At 45.1% G+C, this 12,613-nt stretch overlaps 1 protein-coding gene across 1 annotated transcript in view; it reads right to left on the bottom strand.

Moving 5' to 3' along the window:
* Positions 1-8,466: 8,466 nt before the first annotated feature.
* Positions 8,467-12,613, bottom strand: part of BST1 (bone marrow stromal cell antigen 1) — a 34,117-nt gene continuing 29,970 nt past the window's right edge. Inside the window, exon 9 of the mRNA XM_061192112.1 lies at positions 8,467-9,933. Coding sequence (XP_061048095.1) covers positions 9,660-9,933 — 274 coding nt within the window. The 3' untranslated portion in view covers positions 8,467-9,659. The remainder of the gene's footprint in view (positions 9,934-12,613) is intronic.

Raw genomic sequence — 12,613 nt, 5'->3', positions numbered from 1 at the left:
ATTTTTTACAGATCTTTTCCTGTAATTGATATCTAGTCTCATAGCATTGTGGTCAGAAAAGATACTTGATACGATTTCAATTTTTTTAAATTTACCAAGGCTTGATTTGTGACCCAAGATATGATCTATCCTGGAGAATGTTCCATGAGCACTTGAGAAAAATGTGTATTCTGTTGTTTTTGGGTGGAATGTCCTATAAATATCAATTAAGTCCATCTTGTTTAATGTATCATTTAAAGCTTGTGTTTCCTTATTTATTTTCATTTTGGATGATCTGTCCATTGGTGAAAGTGGGGTGTTAAAGTCCCCTACTATGATTGTGTTACTGTCGATTTCCCCTTTTATGGCTGTTAGTATTTGCCTTATGTATTGAGGTGCTCCTATGTTGGGTGCATAAATATTTACAATTGTTATACCTTCCTCTTGGATCGATCCCTTGATCATTATATAGTGTCCTTCTTTGTCTCTTGTAATAGTCTTTATTTTAAAGTCTATTTTGTCTGATATGAGAATTGCTACTCCAGCTTTCTTTTGATTTCCATTTGCATGGAATATCTTTTTCCATCCCCTCACTTTCAGTCTGTATGTGTCTCTAGGTCTGAAGTGGGTCTCTTGTAGACAGCATATATATGGGTCTTGTTTTTGTATCCATTCAGCCAGTCTGTGTCTTTTGGTGGGAGCATTTAATCCATTTACATTTAAGGTAATTATCGATATGTATGTTCCTATTCCCATTTTCTTAAATGTTTTGGGTTTGTTGTTGTAGGTGTTTTCCTTCTCTTGTGTTTCTTGCCTAGAGAAGTTCCTTTAGCATTTGTTGTAAAGCTGGTTTGGTGGTGCTGAACTCTCTCAGCTTTTGCTTGTCTGTAAAGGTTTTAATTTCTCCATCAAACCTGAATGAGATCCTTGCTGGGTAGAGTAATCTTGGTTGTAGGTTTTTCTCCTTCATCACTTTAAGTATATCCTGCCACTCCCTTCTGGCTTGCAGAGTTTCTGCTGAAAGATCAGCTGTTAACCTTATGGGGATGCCCTTGTGTGTTATTTGTTGTTTTTCTCTTGCTGCTTTTAATATGTTTTCTTTATATTTAATTTTTGATAGTTTGATTAATATGTGTCTTGGTGTGTTTCTCCTTGGATTTATCCTGTATGGGACTCTCTGTGCTTCCAGGACTTGATTAACTATCTCCTTTCCCATATTAGGGAAGTTTTCAACTATAATCTCTTCAAATATTTTCTCAGTCCCTTTCTTTTTCTCTTCTTCTTCTGGGACCCCTATAATTCGAATGTTGGTGCGTTTAATGTTGTCCCAGAGGTCTCTGAGACTGTCCTCAGTTCTTTTCATTCTTTTTTCTTTATTCTGCTCTGCAGTAGTTATTTCCACCATTTTATCTTCCAGGTCACTTATCCGTTCTTCTGCCTCAGTTATTCTGCTATTGATCCCATCTAGAGTATTTTTAATTTCATTTATTGTGCTTTTCATCGTTGCTTGGTTCCTCTTTAGTTCTTCTACGTCCTTGTTAAATGTTTCTTGCATTTTGTCTATTCTATTTCCAAGATTTTGGATCATCCTTACTATCATTATTCTGAATTCTTTTTCAGGTAGATTACCTATTTCCTCTTCATTTGTTAGGTCTGGTGTGTTTTGACCCTGCTCCTTCATCTGCTGTGTGTTTTTCTGTCTTCTCATTTTGCTTATCTTACTGTGTTTGGGGTCTCCTTTTCACAGGCTGCAGGTTCGTAGTTCCCGTTGTTTTTGGTATCTGTCCCCAGTGGCTAAGGTTGGTTCAGTGGGTTGTGTAGGTTTCCTGGTGGAGGGAACTAGTGCCTGTGTTCTGGTGGATGAGGCTGGATGTTGTCTTTCTGGTGGGCTCGTCCACGTCTGGTGGTGTGTTTTGGGGTGTCTGTGGCCTTATTATGATTTTAGGCAGCCTCTCTGTTAATGGATGGGGCTGTGTTCCTGTCTTGCTAGTTGTTTGGCATAGGGTGTCCAGCACTGTAGCTTGCTGGTCGTTGGGTGAAGCTGGGTCTTGATGTTGAGATGGAGATCTCTGAGAGATTTTCGCCATTTGGTATTACATGGAGCTGGGAGGTCTCTTGTGGACCAGTGTCCTGAGGTTGGCTCTCCCACCTCAGAGGCACAGCCCTGATGCCTGGCTGGAGCACCAAGGGCCTTTCATCCACACGGCTCAGAATAAAAGGGAGAAAAAATGGAAAGAAAGAAAGAAAGAGGATAAAATAAAATAAAATAAAGCAATTATAATAAAAAATAAGAAAAAAAATTATTAAGAATAAACTTATTAAGAAAAAAATTTTTTTTTAATTTTTAAAAATAGATTTATTAATTTTTTATACTAAAAATAAGAAAAAATTTATTAAGAAAAAATTAAGAAAAAAATTTTTTTAACTTTTTAAAATAAAAAATATGAAAAAACTTATTAAAAAAAATTTTTTTAATATTTTAAAAATAGAAAATAAGGAAAAAATTATTAAGAAGACATTTATTAGGGAAAAAAATTTTTTAAGTAAAAAAAAAAAAAAAAAGCAAAAAAACAAAACAAAAAAAACGGACGGACCTAACCCTAGGACTAACGGTGAGAGCAAAGCTATACAGACAAAATCTCACCCAGAAGCATACACATATACACTCACAAAAAAAGGAAAAGGGGAAAAGTTAATATATCCTGCTCCCAAAGTCCACCTCCTAAATTTGGGATGATTCGTTGTCTATTCAGGTATTCAACAGATGCAGGCACATCAAGTTGTTTTTGGAGCTTTAATCCGCTGCTTCTGAGGCTGCTGGGAGAGATTTCCCTTTCTCTTCTTTGTTCGTACAGCTCCCGGGGTTCAGCTTTGGATTTGGACCCGCCTCTACATGTAGGTCGCCTGAGGGCGTCTGTTCCCCGCCCAGACAGAACGGGGTTAAAGGAGCAGCTGCTTCGGGGGCTCTGGCTCAGTCAGGCCGGGGGGAGGGAGCGGTACGGAGGAGGCGGGGCGAGCCTGCGGCGGCAGAAGCCGGCGTGACGTTGCAGCAGCCTGAGGCGCGCCGTGCGCTCTCCCGGGGAAGTTGTCCCCAGATTACGGGAGCCTGGCCGTGGTGGGCTGCACAGGCTCCCGGGAGGGGCGGTGTGGAGAGTGACCTGTGCTCGCCCACAGGCTTTTTGGTGGCGGCAGCAGCAGCCTCAGCATCTCATGCCCGTCTCTGGGGTCCGCGCTGATAACCACGGCTCGCACCCGTCTCTGGAGTTCGTTTAAGCGGCTCTCTGAATCCCCTCTCCTTGCACGCCGCGAAACAAAGAGGCAAGAAAAAGTCTCTTGCCTCTTCAGCAGCTGCAGACTTTTTCTCGGGCTCCCTCCCGGCTAGCTGTGGTGCGCTAGCCCCTTCAGGCTGTGTTCACGCAGCCAACCCCAGTCCTCTCCCTGCGATCCGACCGAAGCCCGCGCCTCAGCTCCCAGCCCCCGCCGGCCCCGGCGGGTGAGCAGACAAGCCTCTCGGGCTGGTGAGTGCTGCTCGGCGCCGAGCCTCTGTGCGGGAATCTCTCCGTTTTTCCCTCTGCGTCCCTGTTGCTGTGGGATCCGCGCTGATAGCCGCGGCTCGCGCCCGTCTCTGGAGCTCGTTTAGGCGGCGCTCTGAATCCCCTCTCCTTGCGCGCCGCGAAACAAAGAGGCAAGAAAAAGTCTCTTGCCTCTTCGGCAGCTGCAGTCTTTCTCCTGGACTCCCTCCCGGCTAGCACCGAAGCCCGAGCCCCAGCTCCCAGGCCCCGCCCGCCCCGGCGGCTGAGCAGATAAGCCTCTTGGGCTGGTGAGTGCGGGTCGGCACCGCTCCTCTGTGCGGGAATCTCTCCGCTTTGCCCTCCGCACCACTGTGGCCGCGCTCTCCTCCATGGCTCTGAAGCGTCCCCCCTCTGCTACCCGCAGTCTCTGCCCACGAAGGGGCTTCCTAGTGTGTGGAAACCTTTCCTCCTTCACAGCTCCCTCCCACTGGTGCAGGTCCCGTCCCTATTCTTTTGTCTCTGTTATTTCTTTTTTCTTTTGCCCTGCCCAAGTACGTGGGGATTTTCTTGCCTTTTGGGAGGTCTGACGTCTTCTGCCAGCGTTCAGTGGGTGTTCTGTAGGAGCAGTTCCACGTGTAGATGTATTTCTCATGTATCTGTGGGAAGGAAGGTGATCTTCGCGTCTTACTCTTCCGCCATCTTGCCCCTCCCTGTCCTGGGTTCTTTATGCACATGGACCAATTTCATTCTGAGTACTTGTAATCCCTATTTACAACAAGGTGATGCAACTTGGAGACATACATGATCTGCCCAGGGCCACACAGCTAGCAAGTGATAAAGGCAGGACTGGCCAGACCTATGTCGACTGAAAAAAAATGCACAACCTAAAAGTTGAGAATTATGTTTCATTCGGCAGACAAAACTGAGGACTTAAGCCCAGAATACAGCATCTCAAATAGCTCTGAGGGACTGCTCCAAAGAGGAAAGGGAGGAGCCAGGATATAGAGGAGTTTTTGCAACAAAGACCAGGTAGTGGAACATCGAAAGATTACTGTTAATTCAAAAAATCCAGATATCTTGAGTTAAGGAATTTAGCGCTTTTCTATATATGGGAAGATGCAAGAGTCTGGGTTCACTGAAATCATTCTTTTGATATGCACCTCAGCTATCTGCGGCCAGTATCTTGTGCTGTCTCATCCTGAGTCTCCTCAAGGTGCACCGTTGGAAGATGACTGCAGTGGCTGATGGCTTGATGGCTGCAACATCCTTTGTTTACTGATATGGCAGGCAATATTTTTCATTCACACATAACAGAATCTGCTCTTAGCCACAATGTTGGGCTGCAACCCCACTTGGTTCCCTGTAATATTGTGATTTATAATAAGAAATATAGGTTTGGTCTTCATCCCTGCTCCTGGCACAGAGCTCCTCAAAACCTTGGAATTTCCGGAGGAGGGCAGTAAATGTGTCTTTTGTTATCTTAATGAGTGAAATTTTGGAAAGCCCACAGGTAAGAATGGAGGCTGCTTGTCAGGGGAACCAACCACATGACCAGAGGATTGGAACTTTCAATTTCACCCCCTTGAGTTTGAGTCCAATCACCAATGGCCAATGATTTAATCAATCATGCCTGTGTAAGGAAGGCTCCATAGAAACCCCAAAGGAGAGCTTCCAGGTTTGTGAATCCACGGAGGTGTGGCAGAAGTGGGGCTTGCAGAGGGCGTGGAAGCTCTGTGCCCTTTCCCCATACCTTGTCCTCTGCATCTCTTCCATCTGGCTGTTCCTAAGTTACATACTTTGTATTAAATGGTAATCTAGTGAGTAAACACTAGAGTTATGTGACCTGAGTCATGTGACCCACTTCAGCAAATGAATCAAACACAAAGAGGAGGTCGTAGGAACCTCTGATCTATAGCTGGTCAGTCAGAAGCACAGGTGACAACCTGTAACGGAGCAGGACACTATGGGGCTTTCCCAGGACAGACCCCACCCCCATATCCTCTGCTGTAGCTCCTCTCTGAAGTACCTAGTTAACAGTATCTGATGCACATTTCTTGAGTTGTTTTTTCAGATGCTAAAACCCCCAGCAAACGGAAGATGTTGACTACTTGATGAGCATGCACGTAGCCCCCAGACTTCCTGGAGCCTGAGGATTGATAATGTTAGTTATCATTATGACACTGCCCTGTTACCTCACCATCAACCAATCAGAGAATTGTGCTCGAGCTGACCATATACCCTGCAACTCCCCTCCCTTACCTGGCCTTTAAAACTGCTTTGCTGAACCGCATCAGGGAGTTCAGGCTTTTTTGAGCACTAGCTGTTCTGGACTCCTTGTATGGCATCTTAAATACATGCTGCACTTACCTTTACCACGACCCAGTGTCAGTAGATTGGCTTTACTGTGCATGGACCAGCAGACCCAAGTTTGGTTCAGTAACAAACATGGGCTGACAACTGGCTTGGTGGAGGGGGGGAGGGGCAGTCTTGTGGGACTGAGCCCTTAACCTGTGGAATCTAACGCTGTCTCCAGGTAGATAGCATCTGAATCAAGCTGAAATGTAGGACATGCGGCTGGTGTCAGAGAATTGCTTGATGTGGGAAAAACCCCACATATCTGGCAACCAGAAGTGTCAGAAGTGAGGTGTTCTGTGTGGCTAGTAAAGGGGAAACCCAGGAGGAGTAGTGAAATGGAGCAGGACACTGTGGGGCCCTCCTGGGTACAAAATCCTTTCTGTGTCCCTGTTTCTTATTTGCAGGAAAAAGGCTTCAGCCTCCTAGACCTTCCCTGAACCAAAGGGCAGATTCCAACAGTTGCTAATCAGGGAAGTGAGAGAATGTATTATAGAAACAAAGGAAAGTCAGTTAAGAAACAATAGTTTGGCAATAAAGCAGAGACCTAGTTCCTCCCCAAGGGACACACATGACAATACATCTTTGAGTTCTTCTACAGGAACCCTCCACTTGGCTGGTAACTACACACTGAGACCGCAGAAGGTTGGAGCCAGAAGGCTGATGATTGAGATTCTTGGAACACCATCCTGTTATTTCATCACCAACCAATCAGAGGAAGGTCACACACCCTGCATCCCTCACCCCAGATTTTGCCTATAAAACTTATTCCCCCAAACCCATTGAGGAGTCTGGGGTTTTTGAGCATGAGGCACCCGTTCTCCTTGCTTGGTCCTGCAATAAACCTTTCCCTGCTCCAAACTCCGATGTTTCCTTTCGTTTGGCCTCACTGTGCTTCGGACACATGAACTTGCGGTCAACAAGAGTAGTGTAGGAGTTTTCTTCATATTCCCCAAACCTGATCATCTTGCTCAATCTTAAATGCAAATTCAGTATTGATTCCTTCACATAGCAAATGCTCACTGGGTCATGGTAGTTCAGGGTGGAGCCTTCTGACAGACACAAAGACAATGGATGAAGTCACTGTCCTTCAGAGAGACATTAAAAACAAATGCATCTGAAACTGGAACAAAGTGAGGCTTCAAGGAGGAGGTGAGTGAAGGGACCGGATATGAGGGTTTTGTTGAGAATGGGGAACTGAGAATAGGCAGCTGCAGAGCATGGAGGGTCTCTGGGGACACAAGGTGAGGAAGGCAGTTTGGGGGCAAATGGAAAGATCTTGAATGCTAGATTTAAAACTATGGATTTTATTTTGCACTGATGAGTTTGTGAGACAGGAGGGAAGGGGGCATGGCACAACCTTTAAAAGAAGGACTCAGCCGCTGAGGACATGACAGAAACTGGTTAGAACCAACTAGGCCCAAGATGGCAGGAGATTCAACTTCCAGTGGACCTTGAGCCTCATCATATGCTCATTGTAATGCATTAGCATCTAAATGACACACCCACAGGTGCCATGACAGTTCTGAGGCTGACCATAAAAGGCCAAAAGTGAGCAGTGGCCCAATTCCTTGGAATCCCTGCCCCTTCTCCAAAATAGTTGGAATAATCCTCCCACTTGTTAGCCTATGAAAATACCCAGCCCATAAACACTAACAACCCCATATTTCAGGGCCTCTCATCTTCTGAGATGGCCCACACTCTGTCTGTAGAGTGTGTATTTCTGCTTTAAATCTGCTTTCACTCTACTTCAGCTCGCTCTGGAATCCTTTCCTGCATGAAGCCAAGGACCCTCATTTGGCAGCCAGTCCCAGGGACTCACTAGAGACCTGGGATGTGACCATCCTCTCGCACCCCATTTTCCTACGACATCTTAAGTAGGGGATCAGATCATGCGGTCAGGACCCTCACTTAGGGTGCTTGCTCTGGCAGCACTGTAGAAGTTAGGCTGGAGAGGAAACAGATCAGGAAATGTTTGAAATCAGCATGTTAATGTGTAAAAAGCCTAGAACTTGCAGTTGAATGATTCTGCTCTCAGTTGTATTCCTGATATCAAACATAGCTTCATGTGTTCAAAAAACACGAGTATGTGTTTGAATGTATAGAGAGAAAAATCTGCTACGTTGCATATAGTATGACAGAGGATATTTATCGCCTTCTTCCTTAACTTTTCTGTATTGTTTAAAGTTTTCCAAGTGATCAGCTGTCATTAAAAATAATGACAATAATAATAATAATTTTTTTTTTTTTAAATAAAACACTTTCTTTTCCACGGAGCTCAAAATGACAGCATCTAATTAAGTCACAGACCAGTGTGCTGTGAGTGACTGTGTAAATCCACTGGTAACCCAGGCAACCCAAAGGCAGTGGACACTGTGTTCTCCAAGCCTGGCCTGAGAGATGCCCTTGGCTGGGGCTTCCATGGGATTAGCCTGAGGAGCCAGCTGACCCTGAGACAAGCTGAATTGGAAGTCAGTAGGGGCCTTTCTCTTCCTTTCTAGGAATCCCAAGTTCTTATGCCACTTGTCATCCTCCCTTCTACTCCCCTCACCCACAATAGAATATATCACATATTTCACGTGTTTTATTGAAGTATAGCATAAATACAGAAAAGTATGACATGTGATGCTTTTAATCTTTCCTTGTACCATCCCTGATCTCTTTCAACAAAACTTACATTAAAAGAAAATTAAAGAATCACCCACCCTGTGTTTTCTTCTCTGAAACCCAGTTCATTCACATATCCATTCTCTCATTAAAGCCACATGTGGAATGTCCACTTTATCCAGGAAAGGTCAGGCCAGGGAGGAAATGATGAGTAAGTCTTCAAAAAACCACAGTCCCAACGATGACAAGACAGTGAAGATGGACCAACTTAGGGGAATGCACAGGGGCTGAGGCAGCAAAGGAGCAAAGAACAACCAAGGCTCTGGTGGTAGAGGTACCAGAGGACTCAGGAGGCTGTCGGGGAGGAAGAAATTTTCCTCTACCCTTCTAGGTGCTTCTGGCCTAAGAATTGAATTGACATGAGATGGATTAGCAGGAGAAATCAAAAAGGAGTTTAATAACGTATACATGGGAGAGACCAAGATAAACTGAGTAACTCACCAAAATGACTGAAGCCTTCACCTTAAATACTATATTCAGCTAAAGATGAAAGAGGACGTTGAGGGTAGTGGTTGGGGACTTCAAAGGGTAAAAAATGCAATTCACAAGAAGATAGTAAAGCAAATGTCTGGTAAATAAATGTTTGCTGGGTCATGCAGAGACAATGGGTCACAGAGTGGACCCATTGTCTGATCTGTAAGTCCTGCTGAGTTTCCCCCTCCACACTGAGCCCATATCTTTGCAGGTATCTCTGGCGATAGCTCTATTCTAGGGAACTGGCCCTCTTTCTTAATTCTTTTAGGCAGTTAGGGGGAATTTCAAAGTTTCTTCCTGAGTCTTTTGGGCCTTGGTTATTTTCAGCTCAAGATAATCCACATGTCAAAGAGATATTTTGGGGTGGAAAATTTTGCTCCCCTACAAGGTGATGCTTAAGATGGGCCTTAAAATCTGACAAATGGATGGCAGAGCAGGAAGGGAAATCAGTGCAGAGAGACCAGCACATTCAGGACCCCAAGGAGTGAGAAAGCAGGACACATCTGGGTTATGGCAAGCTACTTGGTTTGATAGTGCCCAGCTGGGTACAGCCTCTCTAAGATGCTGACACCACTCACAATTCATAGCAGTAGCCACACCAATGAACATTCTACATCATGCCAGTTCTTCTTGGATTTCGTTCCTCTACCGTCTTTCTTCCCGTACTCTGTTTACTTAGCCCATTCTGAGCTTGACCTGGTTCCCAGCCCCATCCACTCCCTGTGTAGCCAGTGTCCTACCACACTGTGGTCCCCAGAGTGTCCTGGCTTGGAGGGAGGAATCCACTCTTCTACCAGGTACCTGAGTGTCTGCTCTATATGGAAGCTGGAAAGCATGACCAGTAGCTTCAGGGAGCAGGGCTAACTGGTGTCCACGTCCTGAGTAAGGGCAGGCTAGGAAGTCACAAAAGGTCCAACACATTAGGTCCCAGAACTGCTTTGGAGCAAATCTAGGATCAACAACAGAGAACAATCATTTATTCACGGGGATATTTATTGAGCATTTTTTATGTGCCATGCACTGGGCCAGGGGCTGAAGATACAATGAGGAGAGTTAATCCCATCCCTGCTGTGGCTGCTACTGGTACCCTCACCATGGCTGGCCAGTTGTTAAAGCTAGTGGCCTTCCTGATTAAGACATTTAGTGTCTGCTCTGATTGGTCAGGCCTGTGCCACAGTGATGGTTAATTATTTTTAATGCTACCTCTGGTCCCTGGCCTGGTTGTTAGTGGGCAGGTACAGATGTTAATCTATATTCATATTAACAAATGTACAATTACAAACTGAAATATGGAAAAGAACTTTGAATCTGACCTAGAGTGGGAATGGTGGTCAGGGAAAGCTTCATGGAGGAAGAGACCCTTGAGCTGAGATCCAAATGATGAGCAGGAGATAACTGGCAGAGATGTAGGGGATGGAGCAGAAGGTTAGAGCATTCTGAGCACATAGGGAGAGCCAGATGGCTTTGTGGATAGAGTTTGGGTGAACCCTCTAAGGTGAAGGGGTGGAGTGCAAGATGGATGAGCTGTGAGGAGTTCTGAGTTGGCTTGGGCATCGGTGCTTGTTATGGTCTAAATGTTTGTGTTCCTCCCAAAACTCATCCGCAATATGTTGAAATCCTAATGCCTGAAGTGATGGTTTGGGGAGGTGCTTAAGCCTTAAAGGTGGAGCCCTCATGAATGAGATGAGTGCCTTTAAAAAGAGGCTCCAGAGAGATCCCTCGTTCATTCTTCCATGTAAGGACACAGCAAGAATGCTCTGGCTTATGTATCAAGAGGAGGGTCCTCACTAGAACATGACCTTGCTGGTAACTTGATCTTGGACTTCTCAGCCTCTAGAACTGTGAGAAATAAATGTCTACTGTTTTTAAGCTACCCAGTCTGTAGTATTTTGTTATAGCAGCAGCCCAAGTGGACTAAGACAGTATCCTTTTTTGGGGGGGGGGCAGCAGGGGGGTCGTTGAGATTCATACAAGAAGAGATGGTGGCTCAAACCTCAGCAGCTGAAGTGTAAAGTGATGGACACTCAGCACTTCTGTCCACCACTGCAGGTTAGAAAGAAAGTATACCACAAGGACACCAGAAACCACAGGAAACTGGCAAGCCCAGACAAGCCAGTCCCTCCAGCTCTGTCCACACTGGCAAACACTGCCATTTCACATAGGCATGCTCCTCTTCATCAGTGAAAAACCTCATAAGCTCCCAAAATGTGGAGACATGGCTGAGCAAGTCATCTCTATCCTTCACCTTGGGCTGGGGAGGGCTTCAGTTAGAGTCGGAAGCTTATCAGTTGCAAACAACACAATCCACTCCAGCCAGTGTAAGCAGAAAGCACTCAGAATCTCCAGGAGAGTCAGGGAATGAAACTTCCGGACTATGAAACCTGAAACCACACCCAAATTACCAGTGTCCATCCACCCAGCAGATTCTGAGCCCAGTGACCGCTGGGCACGGTCGCCTCAGCCTGCACCAGTCAAGACACCAATAACACCCAACTCTTCATGCCTTTCCCCTCTGATCAGGCCAAATCCTTGATGCATCTCCATGTTCACCTCTCTTTCCCCTGAAGGGAAGTCTCCTGCATGAGCACCTGACCAGCGAAGTACAAGTCACATGTCTGCACCCTAGTTTCACGGAAGACTGGGAAAGCATGCTGCTAGCTTCCTTCTTGGAGAAGTGGGACTTAGAAGATAAAAAACTTCCCCAGGTATATGAAATATGCTGAAGAGGAGCCAACAGGGGTGTTTTCAGCTCCCATTAAGCACTGAAAGCCTGTGATCAAGATTGGGCACAGCCAGAGCCTCCATCACCTATTTCTTATATATTAAACAGGGCCACCTTAGACAGAATAGGCTCCCTTTGTTTTGGAATGCTTTACTTCCACTCAGGACCAGCTACATAATTTACAGGTCCCAGTGAAAAACGAAAATGCTGTGCTCCTTGTTCAAAAATTAAGACTCTAAAGACAGAGACAGAAGAACATTAAACCAAGCATGGGCCCCTCTGAGCATGGGTCCCTGTGTAACTGCACAGATCACAACCCTTGAAGCCGGCTCTACCTCCTTTTTCTTCTGGTTGGCCAGTAGGACTTATGTGGTTTGGACACTTGTCTAATCTACTGTTGTTAGACATGGTGGGAAGAGGTGGTAACTCAAGTGATATCCTCAATAATAAGATACATGGTAAGGTCTGGATCCCTCTGGAAACCTATTAGAGCTCATTGGGTAGGGGGAGAGGTATCATAAAATTCTGGAACCTACACAAAGAAGGAGAAATGATGAATTCCAAGGCTGAATTGAGAACAAAAGTTGCTTTGGCAAGCTTGTTCATCCTGCCTCTCTTTATAATGCTCTACTTCTTGTCATGGTGTATGGGTTGTTATGGTGAGTGAACTGTGAAACATTACAGAGAAGGTTTTCTTTTCTTTTTCTTTCTTTCTTTTTCTTTCTTTCCCTTTTTCTTTCTTTCTTTTCTTTCTTTCTTTCTTTCCTTCTTTCCTTCTTTCTTCTATAAACCTTGGTCAAATGTATTCTCTGAAGCTAAGGTAAGACATCCATAATCTGGTATTTCATGACAAAGGATACATGTGTTCAACATTTATATAAAAAGAAAAAAAAAATCCCATTTCAAC

This window comes from Eubalaena glacialis, chromosome 5, assembly GCF_028564815.1.
Source record: "Eubalaena glacialis isolate mEubGla1 chromosome 5, mEubGla1.1.hap2.+ XY, whole genome shotgun sequence".
NCBI classification, from domain to species: Eukaryota; Metazoa; Chordata; class Mammalia; order Artiodactyla; family Balaenidae; genus Eubalaena; species Eubalaena glacialis.
This window is presented reverse-complemented; position numbering and strand designations above follow the sequence as displayed.